General features: G+C 37.0%; 2 protein-coding genes across 3 annotated transcripts; one reads left to right on the top strand and one right to left on the bottom strand.

Moving 5' to 3' along the window:
• Window positions 1-4,103: 4,103 nt before the first annotated feature.
• Window positions 4,104-13,837, top strand: LOC143890322 (MACPF domain-containing protein CAD1-like). Of its 2 annotated transcripts, none has more exons than XM_077394957.1 (7): window positions 4,104-4,521; window positions 6,259-6,497; window positions 6,701-6,920; window positions 7,025-7,102; window positions 7,499-7,682; window positions 10,954-11,117; window positions 13,042-13,837. In XM_077394957.1, the coding sequence occupies exons 1-7, from the start codon at window positions 4,255-4,257 to the stop codon at window positions 13,693-13,695; spliced, it is 1,806 nt and encodes a 601-aa protein (XP_077251072.1). In that variant the 5' UTR covers window positions 4,104-4,254; the 3' UTR covers window positions 13,696-13,837. The 2 variants fall into 2 exon arrangements, with proteins under 2 accessions (XP_077251072.1, XP_077251073.1); XM_077394958.1 differs by having other exon boundaries at window positions 4,210-4,360.
• A 1,964-nt stretch (window positions 13,838-15,801) lies between these two features.
• Window positions 15,802-22,710, bottom strand: COQ3 (coenzyme Q 3). Its single transcript, XM_077393442.1, has 10 exons — window positions 22,283-22,710; window positions 22,111-22,200; window positions 21,301-21,379; window positions 19,590-19,667; window positions 19,355-19,403; window positions 17,737-17,786; window positions 17,211-17,360; window positions 16,314-16,394; window positions 16,058-16,192; window positions 15,802-15,973 (listed from the first exon to the last, which is right to left on the bottom strand). Exons 1-9 carry the CDS (start codon window positions 22,561-22,563, stop codon window positions 16,085-16,087), a joined length of 966 nt encoding a protein of 321 aa, XP_077249557.1. The 5' UTR covers window positions 22,564-22,710; the 3' UTR covers window positions 15,802-15,973; window positions 16,058-16,084.
• Window positions 22,711-26,360: the final 3,650 nt, after the last annotated feature.

Genomic DNA, 26,360 nt, shown 5'->3' with positions numbered 1-26,360 from the left:
TACTAGGAAAAGGAAAATATATCCTTTTACTTTGATTTTTCTATTTTTAGTGCAACCAAACGGACACATATGCATGTAACATTCTCTGAATATCTGATTGGATTTGGATATATGAATGCAAACGGGTCAACAACCAAAGTAGAAGCATAAGTTTTCAACTCAAACAGTCGTAAAAGAAAATGACATTCCAATTCTCTTCCTTGCGGGTCCGGTAAAAACGAAGAACGAAAAATGAAGTCATTTTCCAAGTAAAAAACAATCTTGAAGTAAAAGTTACACTTCCTTTCCTAGAGGAAACTGCACGTTTTCTTCCCTTGACCATAGATGAAGCTCAGTTAAATGTATCTATCATACTATATATGTTAGAAATATAGGGAATTGTTAGCATCCATCGCAGAAGGCATTTTGCGGCTGGTCTGTCCATGTCGGACCAACCACCTTGTGAATGAAGACAAAAGCTGTTGCCTTCATTCACAAGGTGGCTGGTCATACATGCGACAAACCAGCTGCAAAATGCCTTTTGCGATGGACCCTAGCAAATCCCTAGAATATATTATACTAAATCTTAAACAGATCTGACCGTTGGGCCATTTGGGTGTTAGATGAGGTTACCTATGCTATTTGAGCAGTTAGATTAGTTTAGATTAGATTAAGATTATTTCTTTCTTTTCTCATCTTAATCTTTCTATGCTTATTCCTTTGGGTGTTCTATATAAAGAATTATTAGGGTTAGTTGTAAGGAAATCATGATTAGTGAAGTCAATTATTTTTACATGGTATTATAGCGGTCGATTGGACCGCGCACTGAATATCGGTGGTCCCACCTACGGTAGATGGCCAATCTAGCTGTATGCCCAACCACCGTCGATTCCGATCAACGTTTCAAACACATCCCAAAGACAATCATCCCTTTTTCTTCTTTGACAGTCTCTTCAATTTTGCTGCTGGCTCTAGTCCTTAGCCTAATCTAAAACCCTAATGATCCAACGGTCAGATCTTATCGGAACCGATCTGATATATTCTATAACAACATACAAGTCTGAAAAGCTTAAAAGGGAGATACTGAAGTATAACCTTGAGCCATTGCAGTCACTTCAAACTATATGATTATCTTTGGATGCATATGATATTGGGTGGGGATCTTTTTTTTCTTTATTTTTGCGGATCATCTGATATAATTCACTTTGTATAAAAACTAGACTCAGATATCGGCAAGTGTTAGCAGTTGACCTGCCCAAAAACTAATTCTTTAAGCCCCAAGAGTGTATTGGGTTTGCTTTAAGTAATGTGAATCCTGAGCTCACCAAAAGGGCGATGATATTTTCACCCCCTGGAATACGCATTCACCCCCTTATGATGCAAACGTTGAACAGTGGGCAACTTTATTACTTTAACGCTTTTTGACGTCAAATCACTTTAAAAGGGGGGCGAATGCGTACTCCAGGGGGTGAAAATATCATCGCCCAAAATAAATTGTATTTTGATGAGAGTTTTTATTTACTTTGTTTTGGTGCCTTTTCTCACTCTCTCCTCACTCCTGCCCAGTTGCCAAACATGGCCTTAAGCCCTTGTTTGGGCATGGAAATTTTCTTCTCGGCTTTTTTCTTTCCTTAATTTAGAGGGAATTAATATGATTATGATTAATTTATTTAGTGGGTTTAAATTATGTTTTTATGAGATAAAAAAAGAAGGAAATTTTGGAAAATATTTTTTTTCCAAACTTTTTTCAGAAAATTCCTCCAATCCAAACAAGGATTTTTATCGAAGATTGATCCTCTAGAGTAATGATGCAGTAGCTAGTTTGAGCCTGGGTGCCTGTGTGTTTAGAATTAGAACCTCTAGGCAAGTGTATACACCATTGTTTGGTGTATAATAAGAAGACAGCACCGAAGACAGATCGGTGGTTACAACAAACCATCCAAATTATACCAAAAAACAGAAACATTGCTTCTGCCAAATGGTGCTTACTTCTAGAAGCCTCATTCACGTTCAACTAACCCATTTGCTTTGCTTTCAAGACTCACTTCACGTTGAATTCTACCCTGTTTGTTTATTATGATTTGATAACCGATTATGAGTTCATAACTGATTATTAGACTTAAAAAAAAATTAGGGAAACCAATATCAGTTTGGGACTCACAATCACTCCTCAAAATCCAAAACAAAGAGGGCCTTTATATCCCAAACTGATTATTGGACTCATAATTGCATTTAGGTCCTATTTGTTTTGGACTTAAATAATCCATTTTGAGTTGGTAATAAGATTTTTGGAATTAAGAATCATTTATCTCATGAATTTTCCATTGTTTGGATTGTAGGATTTTTTCTGAAAAGTTTGGAAAGGAAAAAAATTTCTAAAAAATTTCTAAAATATGCTACATTATTTTTACACATGAAAAATAAATAACTTGAAACAAAAATATTCAATTTTTATTTAGAGGGACCTTCAATTTATTATGACATTCCCCCAAATTAACCATGGTCATATTATTTCCCTCTAAATTGTGGGAAAAAAAAAAAATTCAGAGAAAATTTTTTCCATCAGAAATATTATTCTCGCAATCCAAACAGGTCCTAGCTTTCCTTGACTTCTTCATCTACATTGCTTCTTTGGATTCCATGTATGTGGGGGCAATATTTGCCTCAACTGTAAGTTTTCCTCACTGGTTCAAAGAATAAAATAAAAATTGATCTAACTCTTACACCAACTAATGGTGTATAAACTATACACAATGAGCAGCATAGAACGATTGTGATGTATGATAGACAGACCACCTGCTGCCTGATCACAGTATACTATGTGCTGTAGGCAGAGTATTCCATATACACCATTAATAGGTGTATACACTATATAGCTACTTATGACTTATCCATCAACCCATGGAACATGGAAACATTTTCAAATGGCCAATATCGTACGTTAAAGCTTAGGAAAGTTTGAGAATAAAGGCAGAATCTTTAAATACTAGGAAATTTTCAAAGGAAAACGAAATTAGAAAATGTATTGAAATTTCAAAGGTTTCACGATAATATCCATCGATCCAGACCGACCGATCAACATGTCACCTCTTGCGTGGGCCATAACACAAATATCTAACCGCCCAATGATCCAAAACCATTACAATCAAATTACTTTGTCTTACAGTCAACGAGCTTGTAGTCAACATTCCGCACAACAAGGTAGAATTTTTTGGAGGGAAATTATATATTTGCCCCTTTTTCTTACTTTGACCACCCCCTTGTAGTGTAACGCAGGGTAGTCCTAAAAACGCTAGAGGAGGCTGGCACAGGGATGAAAAGGGGGCTAATATATCAATTCTCCTCTTTTAAAATATGAATTTTTGATAGGGCGGTAATAAATTCACTCCCTTCTAGGAAGAATTTACCCTGTATTTTTCAAAATGGACTGTACAGCCCACACCATAGGATAATCCAAACCATCCATTTGATGGGCCGAATGTAAATAGGTTGTGCCTCCAAAATCATTTCCATAGGATGATCCCAACCCTCCTATCTATAGAAGTTTCCATAATGTGAGCGATGATCCATCAAAGAGGCCCATCAATTGGACGGTAGAGATTGTAGAGATGGTTTCTGTATCTAGTATATCTCTATAGTTTTAGACCCAATTTTATATAGAAATGAACAAGCTAAAACAATGATGGGCGAGAGATTTCTAAAACCTGAATTTCTTACTTAAAATCTAAGATTCTAAAGAGAAGCGAAACTGTTGGTCTCCATCTTCTCTCGTCTCCCAGCTATGATTTTGAGGAAATCCAATATTATAAAATCCGCATACCCAAACAGCCCCCGACTTTACAAGCCAAAATCCTAGATTTAAGAAGCTAAAAACCTGGATTTTATAATCCTGAAAATGTAAAATCAGGCTTTAGCTTATCAAACTAAGGTTTTTAGCTTGTAAAATCCAGGATTATAAAATCCTCGTATCCAAACGGCCTGGGCAAAAAGTCAAAAAAACAAGAAAAAAAAGAAAAAAAAAAAGGCAAGAAAAAGGGTAGAAAATGGAAAGGAAAAGCATTGAAAGTGATTGAGAAAACATGCAAAGTAGGGGGGTTGGAGAGAGGAGATACGAGTTAAAGACCAGTCAACCCAAAATCCTCATTAGAAAACGCGTATTTCAGTATAATTACAGTCAAAACCCTCCTTAGAAGTTAGGACATTACATTACACCAGCAACTTTCAAAATTCTCTTGAAATGAAAATTATCTTCTTCTTCTTCATCTTTATGTTTCCATGGAAAACCCTACACCAAGCTCAGCTACTCTCACCACCCTCTCTAATTCAATCCAAGCCCTAGGTCGAGGATTCGATGTAAATTCCGATATTCGCCTTCTCTATTGTAAGGGAATCTCTGGATCTCGTCTCGTTCATATAAATGAAGACAAATTTAGAGATCTTGAAGTGTACAATGATTTTGTTCTTCCAAATGTTTCAATCGATATCGAATGTTCTAGAGAGAATAGCTTTCGAGAGCCCACACGTGTCTCTAATTTTCATGAGGTATCTGATTAATTTCCTTCTGGTTTTGTTGATTTTTTTGGTTTAGGGTTTGTAACGAATTAGTTGATTTTTTTTTTCTCCTTGTTCTTTTTCTTCCTCCTTAGGGTATGGGGATTGCAAGAGTATGATGGAGAAGTTTGGAAAGGAAAAATATTTCTAAAATTTCTTACTTTTATCACACACACAGAAAAGATAAGCTTGAAGCAGTTCTGTTCAATTTTTCTTTATAGCCCTGTTTGGATTGCAAGAAAAATATTTCTGATGGTAGTGATTTTCTTGGGAATATTTTTGTTTCCACAATTTAAAGGGAAATGATATGATTATGGTTAATTTAGAGGAATATCATCATAAATGAAATTTGAATATGTTTGGTTCTAGTTTTATTTTCCATGTCTGGAAAAAAGTAGGAAATTTTAGAAATATTTTTCCTTTCCATACTTTTCCACAAAATTCTAGGAATCCAAACAGGTCCATAGGGATTCCCAATTTATGATGATATCCTTCTAGATAACCATAATCATATTATTTCCCTTTAAATTATGGAAACAAAAATATTCTCAAGAAATTTTTTTCCTTCAGAAATGTTTTCCTTGCAATCCAAACAGGGACTTAGGTTTCCTTTTTGATAGCTCCTATTGAGTTGTTAAATGGACCATGGTTGGATAGGAATTGTCTGGAAGTCTAAAATATCAGTGTCTGTCTTGTTATTTGGTAAATGTTGTGGTTTTGGATCTTTTGAATTTTTGTGTGTTTTTTTGCTATTACTCGTTTTTTTAATTTTTGTTACTTTCCTTTTACTAGTTTCTTGTTGGTATTTGATCTGGCTTGGAATCTTTGGATTGGGTTTTTTCTCAAGTCATTAGGTTACTGACTGATGCGATTTTGGGGTTCTTTAGTTTGGGAAGGTTTTGGTTTTTGTTAATGGAGGAAATACCATGAGAGTTACCTTTAGTAATCAATTGGTTCATCGGAAAGTAGGAGATTTTCTGTTAAACTTGAAAAAAAGATGAATTTGTGAAATGTTTACTTACAGAGATTTCATGTGCTTTATAAAGAACTCTCTGAGGGTGCCTCTATTATATATTTTAAGTGTGAAAAATTTGCTAAGGCCCTGTTTTTTTTGGATTTTGGGAACTGATTGTGAGTCCAAAACTGATTATCGTACTCAAAATTAATCTAAAAAATAAGCTTTGCCTGAACTTATTTATGATTCAGATCTGATTCAAATCTTATTACGAGCGCATTAGCGTCACCTTACTTAAGATATTATTTTTTCAAAATTTAGATCATAACCTGGACATTATTTTCCCGAGGTAACTTTTTTCTTGTAGGTAAGCTGGGATTGAACCGCCGACCTCTAGGTTGAAGAGCTAATCCTTTACCATTAAGCTGGAGGCTCAATACCTTAATAATATAACTTCATTACATTTTGCAATCATATGAAAAAGTTGAATTGTTCATTTTTTTATTTTTTTGAAAAGCTGGAAACATCAGACTATCCGGTTTGTCTTTTACATTCATGCTGTGCATTGGGTAACATATGCATGTGAATAAATGAAAAAAATTGTGATACTACCTATTGACAAATTATGCAATCTGTTTGAACTATTTCATTAGTCAGTGTTTGCATTTAGTCTCTTTTAAACTTTAGAGACTCTTATTGATTATGTTAAAATTAACATATCGGTAGCCAATGCTGATGGTGATGGTTATCATGGTTTTGGTATATGATCGTAGATGGCAGAGTTTTTCAATAAGAAATCAGGCATATCTGGAAACATTCCTCTTGGAAGCTTCAACTCCATGTTCAATTTCACTGGTTCTTGGCAAGTTGATGCAGCAACTACAAAATCCCTTGCTTTAGATGGATATTTCATCCCTTTATGCAGGTTTCAACTGGCAAAATCACCTTTAGTTTTGCAAGAATATATCAACGATGCTGTTCCACAAACTTGGGAACCATCCTCCTTGGCAAAGTAAGCATTTTGATACCCTTGTTGGTGTACTCACATTGCTGCTGTGCTTACCATTCTTAGTCTTTAGTATTCTAGATGGGGATCATGATTTCCGGTTCCCATTGCCTTATTTTACCATTATTAAGGAAAAGTTATTTAATTCAATATGGAGGTTCTTGACGCCATCAAATTTTAATCAGCATTTTTCTGTAATTTTCTTTCAGCTTCATTGAAAATTTTGGTACCCATATTATTACATCTGTAACAATCGGTGGTAGAGATGTAGTTTATGTCAAGCAGCATCACTCATCTCTTTTGTCAGCATCAGACATAAAAAACTATGTGAAAGAAATTGGGGATCAAAGGTTTAAAGATATCGAGGATCAAAGGTCATCAGAATTTGAAAGCCAGCCTAGAGGTGCTCCCTTCAAATTCAAGGACAAGGCTAGTTTTGCACCTTCTTTTCGTATTTATATTCCATTCAGATAATAAAAGATGACGTCGTTTTAGTATGCTACCTTACCTTCCTGATAGCTCCAAATGTACAGGTTCTGGATCCATCGGTCCTCAATTATAGAGAAGTACACCCTCAGTTTTCTGGTGTTCCATATCTGAGTGGAAAAGAGGTAAGCCCTTTTTTTTTTGTTTTTTTTTTTTTGGCGTTTAGAGCAATATTTCTTTGCATGAAATTAAAATGGATAGTAGTCAATGGTCAGTGAGCCATAATTGTTCTCCTCAAAGATGAATTAGCTAGTACTCGTTAATCATCATATTTGCATGCAGCATTTTCAAAACTGAAAGGCAAGGCAAGGCATGGCCACTGAAGCACAACTCACATGCGTTTGACTCATCTTATTATAACTGCAAATATTAAGATAAATAGACAATTATGAGGAAATTACAAAGAAAATTGGAACAAAAAAATGATATATGGAAGGCATCACATTAATTGTGTATAAATGGTCCATGGTGGAAACTATTAGTTACTTTATAGGGTAAGTAAGATATATTCTTTGCTGCAGGATGTTACAGTCATTTTTCGGAGAAGGGGAGGTGACGACCTTGTTCAGAGTCATGCCCTGTGGGCAAGCAATGTACATTTGGCACCAGATGTCATCAACATGACGTTTTTTCCCATTGTTTCCCTTCTGGATGGATTGCCTGGAATTAAACATCTTTCTCGTGCTATTGATCTATACTTAAAGTGTAAGATCTGATTTTCTGTTTTAATATTTTCTGCATCTTGTCATGTGAGTGCGCTTTGATTCCACAATAAACCACAATTTTCATCACCATACTTTTTTTGTCACCTATTACTTATTGTAAATGACCAGTAATTTTCAAAAAAAAAAAAAAAAGGATCAGTAATTTCAATGTCGGAAGTTTGAGAGACCTGACTAAGAAGACAACAAGATTTGTTTATTTTTAAACAAAGAGAAAACACCCCCGTTTCTTCAAGAAATTCCTTTTTTATAGTCATTTCCCTTCTTATAGAACTTTCTTTGAAGATTACCTTGTCCTTTTATTTTTTCTGAAACGTATAATTAGTGAATTGCATTTAAGGGAAGAGCTTCTTGAAATTTGAAACTGCTTCTATTGATGCTTTGGTTGATAGTTTAAGGTGATTTTCAGTAGTGGACATCCTGTAATAACCTGAAACTGAAAATAGATTACTTTTATTTTCATATCCGTAAAGTTCCTAGTCAAACTAAAATGCCATTATGATGTCCCCTTTTTATTACTACACGAAAAAGGATAGTTCTTTGCAGATGTACAACATTTACTGATAACTTCAATTTGAACCCAATCTAAGTTTTTAGTTTAAAGTGCGATGGGTTCAAACAGCAGTTTCACACTCAACAATATGCTTGGGAGGTTAGAAAGCTTTTTAAATGAAGTTTGACTTTCACTTGATAAACAAAAATTAAAGTTGAAATATTTAATGGCTATATGGTTTTAAAGTACAAATATCTACATATTATGTATAGATGTGTGGAAACAGATGTTTTTAGTAGAGAATATGAGATCTCACCATTGTTATTAGGGCTAGATCCTATCGACCTGCTATGATACTATGTTAGAGATTATATTTCACTACTCTTGGATGATTACAATCAACCCTATTGAGTGTTTATATAGAACACTCAGAGGGATAAACATAGTAAGATAGCCGTAAATATGGAAATAGATAAAGATAAGAGCAATCCTAATCTAAACAAGAACCTCATTTAGTCTAGTTGCCTAGTCTAACACCCAGACAATCCAGTGGGGAGATCTCATACTCTTAACAGTTTTATCATTCTTTTGTCCACTAAATGCCTTGAGTTAACTGTCATTTTTCATTAAAATTGGATATTTTACGAGGGCTGTTTAAGAGATAAACTGTAATTATGCATTATTTATTTAGATTGTGAATAAAGGTCTTGCATTTTTCTTCTTATTTTGATAAATAACAAGAGAAAATATTTTAGAAGATATAAAATAGTACAGAATATAAAGGAGGGATGAGATGTCCCGGAGTACGAAAAGGATAAAACACAAAAAAACTCTGGTTACTAGAGGGGAGCTGCTTGGCCAATGTCCAATTCAGCCCTGTAAACTCCTATAGCTGGAGGATCTGCCATCTTATTGTCCCTCCTTGGGATTTGTTTGAAGATCGGAGGCACTTCCTTGCTAAGGTCAAGAACTTCCAAAATTTTATTGGCTAATCTCCATGGCTTTGGACTAGATTTTTTAGCCTATGCTATTCTCGATCGTTGAATCTCCATCCACCCAACGTGTTTTGGCCAATTCCTTTGAATATGTGAAGCTTGATAAGGAGCACTGTTTCACTCTACTTTCGAGTTCATGATCCCAATAGAGCTGGATAGGCTTCAATGCTTTCACCTAAATCATTTATGATAAACCCCCAATACAGGCATGTGGATTACCGCTAATTTTACTTGATGATGTTGGAGGAGGGCTCCATCCTGCCTCTACAATATCCACTTGGAAAAAGTTCGCAGGTACTATCTTCTAATTCTGGAGTATCTTGCCGGCCAAAATGCCTTGGAAAATTTTCCTCATGCTTTCTTTTGAAATCATAGAAATTTTAGTCTCCATGTTAATCTTTCGACTGTATTTCCTTTGCTATTGAAAACTCCTTTCTTTCATTCAAATGATCCAAATCACCGCATATGGAAATACTTTCTAAAGGATTCTCCCTTTATCACTGAAAGGTCCTCCAGGCCATCCCACAAATATGTGATATCTTTTTTTCAACGGTCACAAATATGTGATATTGATCTTGTTTTTTTTTTTTTTTTTGAAATGGATAAAATTCAAAATATGTGCACTAGCTGGGAATCGAACCTGGGTCTGTTCGATTGCAGGGTGCTATTCTACCACTAGACCACTGGTTCTACTTATGATATTGATATTGCATCGCAATGGCGAAGAAGATGGTCCATGATGTCCTCCTTTTCCTTGCAAAGCACTTGCTAGCGAGTCTAACCTCATCAGTTTTGAGGCTCACCAGTGTTAACCTTACCCACTACTACTGTCTACCAAAAGGCTTCAACTCGAGTGGGAACATTAGTTGCTTGACTTAGAGACCCTGGTTCATTAAGAACCACAAGTGGAGAGAAACAGTATTTTACCGAAAAGCAACCTTGGGAATCCAATATCCATATTTTCTTTTTGGGTTAGAGGGGAGACACATGGAAAAGACTCAAACTCATATCATTTGAGATTTCTGCTAAAGACTAAGACCCGCACCACCTTCCCCACCCTTGTAGCACTCCTTGATGCAGCCCCCTAAGGTCAGTTAGAGAGTATACAAGCTTGGATAATCATGTCACAAAGTAGATTCAACTAATAACAATCCATGCTCTCGAGCCCCCCATGTCTAGGATCATCGCTACCATCACCCACGTGGAAGCTGTTTAGAAGGGAATAGGAGTGGAAATGGAACGATGAAATAGTTCAATTACTTTAGCATGGAAACTCGTCAAGGGAACACCAATAGAATAATGATGGGAAATGATGTTTGTACACCATTGTTTTGATAATGGAACTACTCACTTTGTTAGGCACTTCTCTTGTATGTCATATTTCCAATTTGTTCCCACATCAATGGGTAAGTGATGCTGCGAAAATTGATAGAAACAAAATAAAACAGCAAAACCATAGGCGATATCGATAGATTTAGGTATTAAAATCGTTCGTCTGATTTATGGTTTCCAAATGTTTGTACATAAAATACCAGCAAAATAACTGAAAATCCCTAGAAAAAGAATGTATAGTAGCCCTGAAATCCTCCTCTAATCTCAGTCCTAGGTCTAACAAACTTTAAGGAACTAACCTAACTCTTGCATGCTGCCTTGCTTCAACTATGTTCTGTTTGCATGATTAAGTATTACTTTATCATTTTTTATCAAAAAATGTATTACTTGAACATTGCTGCTAATCCTGCTGTTCTTTCTTTCATTTCTTTCAGACAAGCCACCCATAGAGGAGCTACGGTATTTCTTGGAATTTCAAATCCAACGGGTTTGGGCGCCAGCACAAAGTAATCTTCCAGGACATTTGAGAAAGGACCCTGTATGTCAGTTCCTTCAAGTTAGCTTGATGGGCCCCAAGCTCTACATCAGCTCAGAACAGGTAATTTCCATGATTGCAATTCTTAAATAAATGCAGTTATGAAAGAAACTCAGAAAATTACTTTTATTCTTTGATGAAACTAGAAAAGATGTATTGGCGTTCTAAGTTGACACCAATGTATAAAGTTGAAAATATATTGTCATTGTGAGTGGCTAGGATAACTTTTTTGAAATTGACCATAAAATTAGGCCATGTTTGGCAACCGTGAATTTTTTTTCCATGGAATATTATCTTACCAAGTGTTGAGAGAGGGGTAGGGAGGTGGGAGGTGGGAGGTGGGAGGTGGGAGTGGGAGGTGGAGAGAATTGAGAGGGCATGAGTGAGGAGAGGCTGAGTGGCAGAAAAATAGAAGTCTATTTTTAATAGAGTTTTTATTACCCCTATTTTCAGCCACTTCTCAGCCACTCCTCATTCATGCCCACTCAATTCTCTCCCTCTCCCTCTCCCACCTCCCTACGCCTCTCTCAAATCTCTTCATCTCCAACCCTTGCTACCCCTCTTCCACTACTTGATAAACCAATAATCCACGGAAAAAACTTTCATGTCTGCCAAACGTGAAGTTTTTCTGCACCCTTTCACCCCCTGCTGGCACATATACACCAATTGCATTTTCTCTTAAGACGCTTGGGGCCGTTTTCCTTTGTCTATAAATTATGGAGGTGCCTTAAAGGTTTCTTTCAAATCATTCTTTGACTATATGTGGAAACACTTTATTGAAATGATACTGGGAATTCATGTCTTCACCTCTTATGAGAAGCAATCACCTTTTGATCTAGTTGGAGTGTTCCATTTGTGCTTTATCATCTTATGACTGATTAGAGAACGATATGCATTTCAAGCACATGTGCCATTTTATAAGTTAACAGCATTGTTATCATCAGTTTTTTGAACGCTAGCATTGTACTCATCATTTTTGTTTAACTCTTATGCACTAATGATTGAATACCATCTTGCGTTCAAGAATCACCCTTCAAAGGCCAAGATCTATTCACTAGCATAGTAATGGCTGGACCATCATCCTCGATTGTTGAGGGCAGGGCAAAATGTTGTGCATTTCTCATCTCATAAGTTGGCAGTATTGTATGCCCCTACAACTCTGTGACGTTCCCTCCTCACATTCTTACAGAAACAATGGTTACAACTAAGCATCCTATGATTTCTGGATTTTTCAGTTACATCAACCTGAATGGTCAGCTACCTTTAAGAACTCAAGGAGGATCCAAAAAGATCCTGGTTCAAGCTCCAAGTTCAAGACTGTACCATCCATCTAGAGTTCTATCTTCTAGACAGTTGTCTATTACCATGCTAGGGCGGCAAGCCAAGACCCTTGACTTGTGGGGTTTATATATGATGGATGCACGTATTTTTCCAAAATTACAAGTGGGGGCCACATGCTCAATTTTTTTATTTTTTATTTTTTGAATGGTGCCACTTGCTCAGTTATCCAAACCATTTATTCTCTAGGCTTTGCTATGGATGAGCCATCGAGAAAAAAAATACCACCATTTGCTTTCTCACCATCCATTTAGTGGGCACGAATTGGAGGGTTAGAATTCTCCAATGGGGGTGGACTTAGCTCCATGGTCCATCCATAGAAAGGCCCAAGAAACAAATGGTTTGGATCATTGAGCAAGTGGCCCCCACTTGTACTTTTGCCATTTTCATCCATCATATAAGAAACCTAATTTGTGATGCATCAGAAAGCTGTGCATTTTTCTGGGTTAGTAAAAGTTAGTTTTCAAAAAAAAAAAAAAAAAACTGTGCATTTCTCACATTATAAGTTATGTCATCATCACCATTTCCCTGCAATTCTGTGATGTTCCCTTATAGCCACTTCCAGTTATCAATGGGTCTTTGGTGCCAAGATATCACTGGTATCTAATCTGCTAGTCTGCTACTAATGTGAGGTCTAACATGGGTGCAGATATCAGTTGGTCGTAAACCTGTGACTGGGCTCAGACTCTGCCTAGAAGGAAGCAAGCAGAATCGGCTCGCTGTTCATTTACAACACCTGGCCTCTCTGCCCAAGATCCTACAGCCCCATTGGGATCCTCATATAGCAATTGGGCCGCCCAAGTGGAAAGGACCCGAGGAACAAGACAGCCGGTGGTTCGAGCCAATCAAGTGGAAGAACTTCTCCCATGTAAGCACAGCACCCATAGAGAACAGTGAGACTTGCATTGGAGATCTCTCTGGTGTCCACATTGTCACAGGGGCTCAGTTGGGTGTGTGGGATTTTGGTTCCAAAAGTGTTCTATACCTTAAACTTCTGTTCTCTAAGGTACCAGGTTGTACTATAAGGAGATCGGTTTGGGATCACAGCCCCACGAATAATACTTCTCATACAAAGAGGCCTGATAATGCATCCTCATCCTTGTTGACTGAGAGAGAAAGCCAGGATGACAAAAAACCTGACAGTTCAGGTCAATTTGGAAAACTAGTGAAGATCGTCGACTTAACAGAGATGTCAAAGGGCCCACAAGACATACCTGGGCACTGGGTGGTTACAGGAGCAAAGCTCGGGATCGAAAAAGGAAAGATCGTTCTACGTGTAAAATACTCCTTGTTGAACTACTGAGGGTAGTTTTTAATTTCTGCCCTGTTTTTTTTTATGTTATTGTCAAGCATTCTTTGCACAGGTAACTACCTTTCTTTTGTTCTTCTGTATATTCTTCCTCATGATGTCTGATTATAAATTTGGAGAGGGCGTCTCTTCTGGATTTTGTTGGGCTTGATTTCTCCTATTGGGGAATGGGGCTCAGTTGAATAGGTTTCTTGGTTAAATATTTTTTAAATTCTATTGAAGAATGTGGGTTGTGGAAGACGGGGGCTTAAATCTGGATACTGGCTAATTACATGAAAGTAGGGCTGCAACAGGGTCGGGTTTTTCAAACCCTGGATCCCATTATCTCGGCCTGACCCGCCCTGACCCTGAGTCAAGGCCGAAAAACCTCAACCCATTGCCCGCCCTATTATCTCGGCCTGACCCGCCCTGACCCTGAGTCAAGGCCGAAAAACCTCAACCCATTGCCCGCCCTACAGGGCTCAGCGTAGCCCTGGCCCGCCCTAATTGGCCTTGATTGGGCCGGGCTAGGCTGAGCTGGCCCTGATTGACCCTAGTGCAAATACCTGTTAAGAATGCCAAAAATAATGCTATAGAACAAAATGAGAAAGGGAACAAAATAAGACAATATGAATTCAACAACATGACGGGCAGCAGAGACAATCAATTAATAATAATAATCTAAAGAAACATCAATTCAAGATAATAGAAAACATTAGCAAAAGAAACATGCACAAATGGTTCAATTCTATAATAGAAAACTTAGGGTCAGATTGGGCCGACCCGACCTTGACTCAAGGCCTAGAAAATGAACCCTGACCCGCCCTCAAGGTTGGAAAATCCAGCCCAGACCCTGTTCGGGCTCAGGGCAGGTCAGGGCTGACATGGCCAAACTTGCACCCTTATATGAAAGTATAGAGATCACAGTTGAACAAAATTGTGTAGCCTTTGCATCTGATTTGTGCTTCTAAACAGATTGCGGCATTATCATTAAAATAAAATAAAAACTGATTGCAGCATTCAACCCATCACCAGGATATACAGTGGCACTGGAGAACCCAATTTGTTTCTGTGAAACTCACCAATCAAAGAATAGAAAATGAATATATGTGCAGATAGATATGGAAGCTTCTTTCATGAAAACAGGAAAACAAAAAAAGGAACCAGTTCTCTTTTCCACTCTTTGATTGATTATAAAATGGGGGATTCAGCCTTGACCTAGTTCGAGCATTGCAGTCCACGGATAGGGGAATAAAAGGCTTATTTAGTGTAGGAGTTAGCTGGGACTTTCATGGGTCGAAGCTTTGGAAGCCATTGACAAGATTCCAATCACAATTCTGAATTCACAGCTGACTTCAATCAATGCAAGTATGTACATAAATTATACCTAAAAGGGCTGTTCTCCATGGGAATAGCTGTCCGGGGTTTATTTTATCCTTGAATAAGTTTGCTGTCATCGAGAACAGATCCAATTGGGCCTGCAACTCGGGTTGATTTTTGGAAATTTTTGTTGAGTGTTTTACCATAAAATAGGGTTAGGGTTGGTTACTGGTTGACTCCAACTCATCTTTTTATCAAAAATTCAACCTGACCCCTAACCAAATGGCACCCCTAGCCCCAATGGATAGGGCATAATATACAAGTAGGGGTACCCAATCCCAGTAGTTTATTCAAGAAGAAATTATCCAAGCAGAATAGCCAATCCAAGGAACAGCTTATCCAATGATATTCAAGGATTTTTATCCCCGTAGAGAACACCCACAAAGCAGGTGATAATGTGTACATGTGTTGTGGAGGCCTGGTCATTTGTGGGTTGGGCCTTTTAAATTATCATTCCCCTCCCTATCCATCAGGAGACAAAGTTATCATTCGGTTAACCTTGATTAGGTTAATTAGGGTTTGAACCCACTACTGCCAAATGAACATCCCACCCCTTTCGGGGTCTCTTAGCAGAACCCACTGAGTAAGGTAGGGCCAACAACAACTGGCGACTTTTCTCTACATGGGATGAGTGGTTTTGGTAGGACAACTATGCAGACAACTAGTTTGGAATTTTTGTTTCTAGGAGAGAATGACACATGATAATGGGTGGTTTTGGTAGGACATAACTATCTGGAGAGATAAGACAAATGACACCCTCTAATTATTACAATAAATTAATACAAGCTTACAAAGGCTTGATTGAATACAATAAATAAAATGAAATAAAAGAAAAAAGAGACAACTTTGAATCAACAGTTATTCTCTAGACTGTCTTCTAGTTGCGGATAATCCCCCATCAGTAATGCTTCAACTGAAGGGAATGAGAACAACCCACATCAGATTCAAGCACATATGGGCATCATCATCACAATAAAAAGGGGCTAGGTGGGGGTACCTTGATATAAAAGCTTTTTATAATGCTTTATTGGCTGCTTTTAGTACCGAATGCAATGAAATTTACACTCGTATCATCCGATAGTGACCATTTTCCTGTCAAAGGGTTGTACGCAAATCCTGCCATTTCTTGGACCTAAACAGAACATCAAGATAGTGGACATGATTCAGGAAATATCTACTGTTTTTTTTAAGATATCCAAAGTTCAGTAATGCATGGTCAGTATTAAAGAGGACGAGAAAGATTGGGACATTACAGAGATTGAAGCGCGTTGTAGAATAAGCACTAACTCTTCTGGGGTAAGAAAACTCGACCACTGATGCGTACCTCTTGGGAGCTGCAAATAACAGAAATCAGCTACGAAAGCTTCAAGGGGAGTCTATAAGGAATTAGGTTCAGTAGATAAAATGGCCCCACATTTCAATCATCAGTCAGTTTTGAATTTCTCACTTCCTTAATGTTATTGATACATAGGTGGAGTGCCAAAAGCTTATATGACAGCAGAATTCAAGGGACTTTACGAAGATAATGACTATATGTTTTTTAACATCGTACTTAGCTTTATGTATCATAGATTAAATCAAGGGTTCCCAATTCATGCCAGATATTTCTCTATAGCATTCAATGTATGTGAATGAAGGATCATGTGACTAATTCAATATATGACATAAAGCCAATAGCAAATTAAGCTACACAACATCCTAAGGCCCTGTTCGTTTAAGATTACTGACAACTGATTGTTTTTTTCTTTTGTGATCGGCAAGCTGGGATTGAACCTGAGACCTCAAGGAGATTATGACAACTGATGGCAAGTGCTAAACCGGTTATTGGACTCAAATTTAAACGTAATTTTTTAGTCCAATAATAGGTTTGGCCCTCAGAATCGGTAGTCATAATCTTAAACAAACGGGGCCTTAATGGTATGCATCGATTATTATTATTATTATTATTATTATTATTATTATTATTATTTTGCATCGATTTTGATTATAATAAGCCAAAATGTAATATTATGAACTGATAAATAGTTGCAAAATAAACATTTACGTTTTCTGCCTACATGGAAGCAATGTGTGAACCATCTTGATCCCTCTTTTACAATGTTTCAAGACAGTACAATCAAAACTGACAATAGAAGTTTAAGGAGGCATACCCAACGGAGGAGGTACTCAGCCGCAATGATGGCAGCAGCATATGATCTCATAGAGCGATTAACTGTAGAGATCATAGTGGCTCCATTAGAAACAGTTAATGCTGCCAAGGACTTGCAGAATTCTGAGGGATCCGCTACATGCTCAATTACCTGTAATCAATATTTACAATTATCAAGAATGGACGATATAATGGTGACCTTTTCCTTCTTTCCTTTTATTTTATCATTTTAATGTGTGCTGACTAATTTGCAACTTTCATGGGAATCATTCAAGAACTTATCACATAACATTCAAAAAAGTAATAAACAAATAAACAACCTCTGACTAATGGAAAGAGAAAAATATCTGCACCCAAATACTCAGCACACTCAGGGGTTGATATTCAAACAACGTCATGAAAAGCAGCCACAACATTGGAAGATATATGATGGAATTCAGTAGGATATGTACCTACTGTGGAACTAATAAACATATTCAGAAAAACAGGATATACATTCCTTACTCAGCTGAGGTATAATTGCATACCTCAAGTGCAATAACAGCATCATACTTCTGCTGCTTTTCAACCAACTGCTCTGTCCACATAATTGCATCATGTGAGTTATTGTGATGTGTAAAAGAATGTATCAGATGAAAAATCTATTCAATCCCTTGGCATGGAAGATGTTCAGTTGATAGAAGTAAATCCAACATAAACAAAATTTGTAACTTGAAGTTGCAAATCAGACTGATACTAAATCATCGTTGTTACCAGTGTAATTTGATGCATTCACACACATTTTAAATTCAACATCAACTAATCAAATACAGAATAACTGATATCAGCAAGTCAATGCATCGTACAGAGTCGAGCATAATAATAACATAGAAAAAAAATGAAGGGAAAACAAATTCTTGACTCACTAAGCCATAGAAGCATGCCCCAATACCATTTAAAAAAAAAGAAAAAAAGAAGCATGCCCCAATATTTTCTTGGTTCCACTCTTACCCAGTAAATAAGATGAATCGTTTCTCATCTATGAGGTCTAAAAATTACAGAAGCCAAATTCATATTATCCCGTCAGGCAAATGTCAAAGGCAGTGATAGAATATCACTGGCCCAGATTTCCAAGGACAAAAAATTTAGTTAATAGGTCCGTACATCATCCATTCTACTTGAGATGTTTAAAATATTAGTGAATAATCTAGGACACACACACACACACAACTGCTTCTATGATGTAATGGAACAAAAACACAACATAAATGGAAATAACATAGAAACTTCTTTTATCTAATTAATCTCATTCCTAAATATTTAGAAAGGACAGAAACCTAGACAACAAATAAGTTACAGGGTAAGAGGTGAAATTAGTGAAACTGAGGAACTTCAGAGGTTGTCACGGTTTGCCAACATTAGCTTCCCTCAGAATTTGTGTCAGTGACTCTAACTTAGGCCCTTCAGACTGTAATTAGAGAATCTTCATATGCTTTTGTCACATCAAGAATCATGATCATGTATTACATATATGGTCTTCCATGGTTTGGGTCCTACAACATCTCATGGAGGAAGAGCACTGGTCATCACCCATTAAACTGCTGTATTTTTTAAGTGGTATATTAAACTGCTGTACTGCTGTACATTGACGTCGATTAATTTTTAAATTTTAGAAGTTCTTGATTCTAAAAAGCAGGGGTCTTTCTGGCTTGTTTTTCTTAACCAATTCTTTTACTTGCTTTCAGCAAAGTCATAGTCCCTCTCCCTAACTGTACTGGCTAAGGACTGACACCATCTGTTACCTTATAGCCACTTTGGATGCAAAATAAAATGTTTTCTATGTGAGGTCTTCCAATGCGCACGCAAAATAATATGCGAGGGAAAAAAAACTTTTTTACTATATATTTTTATCATTGAAAACATGTACCAATAAATTTGTCTTCCCGACATTTTTATCATTCAACATTATTGTTCTTTGGGGTGTGCACCATTAAGGAACATCACATAAATGAATGCTTTGTTGTGCATCAAAAAAATCGATGCAAGTGCACAAAATACAGTGCAAAAGATGCCACATTGGTATGGAAAGCACTAAGATTAATACTGTTTTAACAATTTAATGAGTAGATTAGAAAGTGCCATATAGAGAACAAGATTTGCTTGTACCTGCTGTTGTGCAACAATACTCAATTGACGAAGTTAGCGGATCCAATCCCTGTTCAAGTTAGACTCAGTTAAATGAAAAATGAATGGTTCAATCTGACAATATTCTGAGAAGGCATAGAAGCAAAAGACAATCCTCCAGCTTAAAAACAAAGAATTTACCCACGGTCTTAAGAAATTATTCTAGCAGAATTTTTTTATGTATACAAACACACACAAACGACAGAAATGGACATACAGCATGAAGGCTTGCTATCTTGATGTTTTTCTCCACAGCATCAATGCCTGTTACAATAGCACCCATTCGAGCTAAAGGCTGCAGAAGCAAAATACATATCAGATGGCAGTATAGTCGGAACAAAAAAAAAGATGATGAATACAGCAAACGCTTGAGTTAGTAAAGTTGGTATTATGATAAATGAGAGAAAAAAACAGATCATAACAGGTTTTCATCAACACCATCTTACTACACATAATGTTATATATTTCAATTTAACCTCGTTTCTTAAAAATATAATAGCTTCAAGACATGGGCAAATACCATAGGAAAAGAGCTATAGATAATTAGTTCTAAGGATATTAAGAGTATGCGCAGGATAAACACTCCGCAACCACAGGGGATAATAGAATATCTACTTTGAGTCTTTGAGAGAGATGTAATGTACAAGAGCGTGCAAAATATATCACTACTAGCTACTTAGGCATACCCATTTCCAAGTTTTCTTGTATTTTTTTATTTTTTGAGACAATTGCATTAAAGACAAAGTAGATAATTCAACACAGATACAAAAAGCCCCAAGTGACGGAGGGGTGACAAAGATCTACAGAAGAACATGCATAAGAGAAACAATAGTTTGATATTTGTAATAAGTAGAGTCAACTAATAGGAGATGAGAAAGCAAGATGCTTCGATGCCTACAGAAAATTGTTTTCTACTCGATATGGTGGGGCATGTGGAGGATGGAGAATGTGAGAGTTTCTCTTGTGCATATGCTGATCGTATGACATTGATTAGAGAAGTCAAAGAGAGTAGGATACCATTGAGCTTATGTGGAGGCATGATGAACAATTGTTCAAGGATTGGAATGGATTCTTTGGGGCTCTACTGCCTAACGGTCAGACCTTTGGGATGTTTGGATGGCCCTTCCTAGTTATGGATCTGAAGGTAAATATAGCAGTAGCCTGGTAGCGAAAATTATTTATTTATTTATCTATCTTTATTGTAGAATTTCATATCCCCAATTGGTCGAGGAAACATGGACCACCTTGGAGTTTGGCCAAGTTTGTGTATCGGGGCTAGTGGGCCATAAACCTAGCCAAATTAGTGGAGTTTAATTTCCAAAGGACTTATTTATTTTATTGAAATAGTTGTTGGTTTTCTTTAGTAATTTAGTTGTCCTGTTTAAAGGTTATGCTACTAGTAGGTTAGTTGTCCTGTTTTGTCTATATTGTTAGAAGTTAAATTAGGAGTTTGACACTTCATCCACAGTGACAGCAAAAATGGTGGCGTTGTGGAATGGTGTTGAGCTTATACCTGAGCACAACATCCATAATAAGATTTGGATTGAAGGCGATCCCCCCTTAACATCATTCTTTGGCTTATTGAAAAATTTCTCTTCATAATATTTGGATTGAAGGCGGTTCCCTTAACACTGTTCATTGACTTGTTGAAAATTTTCTCCCTCCCTAGCGAATTAGGATATACTTTAAGGAAATGCTCGAGGGAACATAGTTTGCCCAATGTTGAGGATTTTACAGTTGATCTATATTGCCAAGTAGTAAAATCTGGAATTTAAATCAAAGTTGTTTCAATTTAAAGAATCACAGGCGCACAAACACACACACACACACACACACACACACACAACATGAAACATGGACAAATCAAAGATCTAGATGCAACAACTCAATATCACGAGAATTGCCATAAATTCTGAATAGGATAATACCTCCGAAAGAATGCCACCTCCACAACCAACATCAACAATTTTTAATCCTTCAAAAGGTCTAGCACAACTTGGGTCTTTTCTGGAACAAGAGTAACACGTCAGCATCCAATAAATATAACCAAAATCATGATCAATGTATTTGTTATGTGTCTGATTGGCCGTGACACAAATAAACAAAAATAAAATAGAAAAGAGGGGGAGAGGTTGATTTGACGCAACCGAACCTCCTAGAGGTTCAATTCGAGAGGAACCATGACAATCCTAAAACAAAGTTCCCTTTGTTGCTATAAAATTCTCTACATTTCCATTAAGATACAACTCTTTAAATACAAATACAACGGATTTCCACATCACTAACCTATTAACCCACTTACATGACAAATAAGCAAATAACTAACACCCACAACCCTAAGGCCCTGTTCGTTTTAGATTGTGACAACCGATGGGGAGGGCCCCAACCGATTATTGGCCCAAAATTATTTAATTTTGGGCCAATAATCAGTTGGGGCCCTCACGGTTATCACAATCTGAAACCAACAGCGCCTAAAACACATTCCTACAACTACATAATAGCTACATTAACTGCCCCATAAACACCATAATTATATGCGCATATCAGTAGTAGGAAACCAATGCCCAAAATCAGAGGAGGAAACAGCAAGTTTTAACAAATATTGGATACTAAACATAACCCCTACATGTTTGAGAGAAAACCCTAATAACAAATTGCCACAAGAAATGAATCAAATCAAACTACTCACTCATCCAATCAAACTGAAATACATTTAGAACATATTATAGCCAATATACCTAAAATGTCGGCAAAGCGCAGAGCGAATGAAAGCGATTCTAGTAGGGTTCATCAAATGCAGCGGTTTGAATGGCCCTTCAGAGTCCCACCTACTCATTCGTTCAAGAAATCACACCAATAAACCCTAAAAAATCCTTTCTTTTCTAAGAAAAGTTAAAAGAAAAAGCTCACCAGGTTTCTGCAATGGCGGCGAATTTGGCAAGTTCGAAATCGTTCAATGAAGAGGAAACTGGATTCCCGGCCACATCAGCTTTCTTTCCAGAAGGATCGGAGGGAGGCGGTAGAGGAATATCTGAGTATGATCTGCTTTGAATCTTCGAACAAGTTTTCAGAATCGAGTGTTCGAGAGAAACAAACTGGCTAGGGTTTTGGGATTGGGGTTTGGGAATGTAATAAGAGTTTTTTGCATATAATAGAGTTCGACGAGAGAGCTGTAACCACCATCCAGACATTTTCTGGAAACTGGAAAATGGGAATTTGACAGAGGGGTTCGTTTTAACATAGGCCGGGTGGCGTATTGTGCACAAAGCCTAGGTAAGCCTTTGGTTAGGTTTGCTGCCGCATGTGCTATTCTGCGCCCGGTTTGGGAAAGATAAACATGTATAAGATATCTAATCAACAGAAAAGGGGGAGCTCCTGCTTTAGTGGCTTAAAAAGCCTCCCATTGGTTCGTATAAAGAGTCCACATTTCCTATTTAATCAAACAAATTTACATTTACAGTTAAAAGAGATTTTACATTTACTGGTTTTAAGTGGCCTCACAAGACCACCTAAGTTCACAAGTTTTTTTTTGGAGAACTTACATGATGCCCGATTGTCAGGTTATAAAGGGCGGAGAGAGAAAACCATCTCTCCCTTGATTTTTAATTCAAGGGAAAGCCCTTTTTCTGACTTTTCCTTGATTCAAAAACCAAGGCTGCAGGTTTTGTCTTTACCCGCCCTTTACATTCTCAATGTCGGGCATCATATAATTTCTCTTTTTTTTTATAGGTAAGTCGGGGTCGAACCTGCGACCTTAAGGATGAGAAATAGAGCTCAACCGATGAGCGACCGGCCCAACCCTATGTATGAGTTGCTTTGGGCAACTATTCTATGCCATTTTTTTAGGTGCCTGAATGAGAAAAACAAAAACAAAAACAAAAAAATTCGAAAGATGCCTGCAAGTTGCAGGCATCTTTCACAACACAGGAAAATCCTCTTTTCAAATAGTGAAACCAAAGTTTACACTAACCCAAGATGAACAACCAAAGTAAAAGAAGAACAATGCCCTAAACATATGTGCTTCAATATAATATATGATAGAAAGAACAATACTACAAGATAAACAACAATAAGAAGAAAAAAGCTTCAAGAGAAAAGCTTGCACACAAGAGAGCTTCAATGAAGGTCTAGGTAGTGGAGAATCTCTACCAAAATAAAGTTAATGAGAATAGGCATAGTTAAAGGAAAGTAAAGAGAAAATAACTTAGGCCTTGTTCACTTGCTTTTGCGCCCCTTGAAAGGAAAGGAAATATGCTCTTATTTTCCCGAGAATCCTATTTTATCGTTGTTCTATTCCGTTCAAGAGAAACCTGATTTACCCATGTGGAAATTGGAAAAGTATTACGTGGAAATTATATTTTCTCACGAAGACGCATTTTTCTTTCCTCCCAAAACAGCGAGATTAGGTTTCCTTTTCTTGCGAGAAAGGAAAAAAAGTCGGGCTCCCCATTTCACAACTCCACTGGTGAAAACCCTAGCCTCCTCCCTTGTCGTTGTCTCTTGTGAGAACCTCGCCTCCGGCAACCTACCTCGTCTTCTCCGGCAAGGTATGTCTTTCCCACCTCTCTCTCTCTCTCTCTGGCCGACATAGGCCCTGGATTTTTATTCATTTTTTTGTGGGTTTTAGCTCTCTCTGCGGCTTGAACTCCGGCGAGCTATCCGTCTTCTCCGGCAAGGTATATCCCTCAACTCTCTTTCTCTGTTTTTTCATCCTTTTTTGGGTTTGTCTTTCTCCCTCTCTGTTTTGTTTGCAAAATAGTTTCAGATCTGTTGGTTGAACATTGTTGTGGTTTTTTTTGCAATAGCTTTTGGATGTTGGGGTTTTTGGGTTTCAGATCTGTGCTGATTTTTTTCCCATTGTTGTGGTGTATCGTAGCTGCAGTTTCAGACCTTTTTTTTAATCTTTGTTTTGTTTATCTTGCAATAGGGTTTCAGATATGTGCTGATTTTTGTTTGCCATTGTTGTGGTGTATCGTAGCTGTAGTTTCGAACCTTTTTTTTTGGGATCTTTGTTTTGTTTATCTTGCAATAGGGTTTCGGTTCTTGAGGGTTTCAATCTCTGTTGTATCTTACAGACAAGGTAATGCTTTTCACCATTTTTCTTTTGTTTTTGTAGTGTATTGGGTTTGGATTTTGGGTTTTTTTTTCAGTGGGTTTGTAGCTGATTACATTTGAAATTTTGGATGGTTTAGTCATCTGCTTATTGTTGCGCTTCTTAGGATATGCTTGATGTATTTGGGTTTTTAATGGGTTTGTAGGTCTGTAACTGTGTCAAACTATGTAGTATGGTTCAATGTAACTTTTGTATTTAGCTTTCCCACTATAGTTTAATTGGCAAGTGAACAGGCACAGGAAACCTTTTCTCTGGATTTCTTAGGATTCCTTTTCAAGCACAATTTCTTTTCCTTTCCTTTCCTTTCTGCCACGTTAGATTCCTGTACTTTACTTTACCGAGAAAATAAGTGAACGGACCCTTAGCTAAGTGGTAGTGGGTATGGGAAAGTGATGTCATTAATTCTTAGGGAAGTGGTGGGTTTGGAGTTCCAAGAAAGGGTTTGAATTTGAAATAGATAAGTGGTGGGAAAAGATGGAGCAAACATGTGTAAACATGTGTAGCTCACACGTGTGCAAGCTAGGCAAAAAGACCAATATGCCCATGGACACAAAAGAACATATTTGCCTTCACTACATCTCTCAAAATAAAATTAAAATAAAGCAACCCAAAAAATACACATTTAAAAATTAACAATTTAGACTGCAAGAATTTTATGGAAAAGTTTGGAAAGCAAAATATTTCTAAAATCTCATGCTTTTTTTATGTTTTCTTATGAAAAAAAACCTGAACCGACTCTAATAAATTTTACTTAGGATATCCCTCTAAATTAAATATAATCATAAAAAGAAAACATTTTTCCAAGAAATTTTTTCCATCAGAAATGCTTTTCTAGGAATCCAAACAGGGAAATGATATACTGTCCCCCTTTTCTTCCACGAGCCTATTTATGACTACGATTTTACCCTAGCAGGAGGTGGCCTAGGGAAGAAAAGGGAGCTAATATATTCTTTACCTTTCTTTCTAGCAAACTATCTATGTTAGAAATGTAAATTTCCATATATTAAGTTGCTTAATTCTACTAACACCCAGCCAAATTAGGCAGCAAATTACAGCCTTAAAGGCAATTTCTACCATTTTACTCCATCCATATTCCATAGTAGGTAATTAGTATACAGTGTAATTTGTACATTTTTTTAATACGGTGGGTTACAGCTCTTGGAAGCGTCCTTCGTGCTCAGACTGGTCAAGGACACCTGTAAATGTCCTTGAGCTTTGTTGGGTCACTTCTGTTCATTTTCCTTTTCAAAACCATGCATCTGTGAAATTAAGTAGTGATTCCTCTTTATATATTTTACGGTGTGCCTGCAGAAAACGAACCAAACAGTACTATTTACTAAGTCGTGTCTTCTTCCCGCAGTACTTGTTTCAGAATGACCAGATTGCCCTTACTGGTCATGTTTGCTCATTTTTTGGGGAAACTCTTTTTTTTTTTTTTTTTTTAACTTTAGAATTTGGTATGCATTCTCTTGGCAGTGAAATTGGAAATTGGTTGCATGTGAATTTACACTTGAATTTGGTGTAAAATCCCAACAATCTAGGGAATGTCAATGGAGCAAGGCCTCCAATGGGTTCAAAGGATCCGAATGTGAATGGACAAAATGTGTGCACAATAGCAAGATCTGATCACCATGTCTATTGGACTCATACTCTAAGATCCAAAATTATTTCGGGTAATGACTGACCCACAGGTAGCCGGGGCGCATGTTTGAAAATAACCTTCATATATTTTATAGTGTCTATTCATGAGGGGTATTTTCATAATAATAAAAAAACCCTACTTAAAATGATAAACAATATTTGATTTTCCGTTTTTTTTTTTCATTTCCATAAAAATTCTCCTCTTTCTCTCCGGTTTCTTTCCTCTTCCATCTC

The sequence above is a fragment of the Tasmannia lanceolata genome, unplaced genomic scaffold (assembly GCF_043159265.1).
Source record: "Tasmannia lanceolata isolate RefF3 unplaced genomic scaffold, GAP_Taslan_0.1 ptg000013l, whole genome shotgun sequence".
Taxonomy (NCBI): domain Eukaryota; kingdom Viridiplantae; phylum Streptophyta; class Magnoliopsida; order Canellales; family Winteraceae; genus Tasmannia; species Tasmannia lanceolata.
Note: the sequence above shows the minus strand (reverse complement) of the source record. Positions and strands in the feature narration are given on the sequence as shown.

Coding starts and splice junctions, on each gene's coding strand:
- LOC143890322 (XM_077394957.1), top strand. CDS start 4,255: ATGGAAAACCCTACACCAAGCTCAGCTACTCTCACCACCCTCTCTAAT. Junction 6,498..6,700: donor GAACCATCCTCCTTGGCAAA/GTAAGCATTTTG, acceptor ATTTTCTTTCAG/CTTCATTGAAAATTTTGGTA. Junction 7,103..7,498: donor CATATCTGAGTGGAAAAGAG/GTAAGCCCTTTT, acceptor TCTTTGCTGCAG/GATGTTACAGTCATTTTTCG.
- COQ3 (XM_077393442.1), bottom strand. CDS start 22,563: ATGTCTGGATGGTGGTTACAGCTCTCTCGTCGAACTCTATTATATGCA. Junction 22,201..22,282: donor GCCGCCATTGCAGAAACCTG/GTGAGCTTTTTC, acceptor ACGAATGAGTAG/GTGGGACTCTGAAGGGCCAT. Junction 21,380..22,110: donor GCGCTTTGCCGACATTTTAG/GTATATTGGCTA, acceptor CTCTTGTTCCAG/AAAAGACCCAAGTTGTGCTA.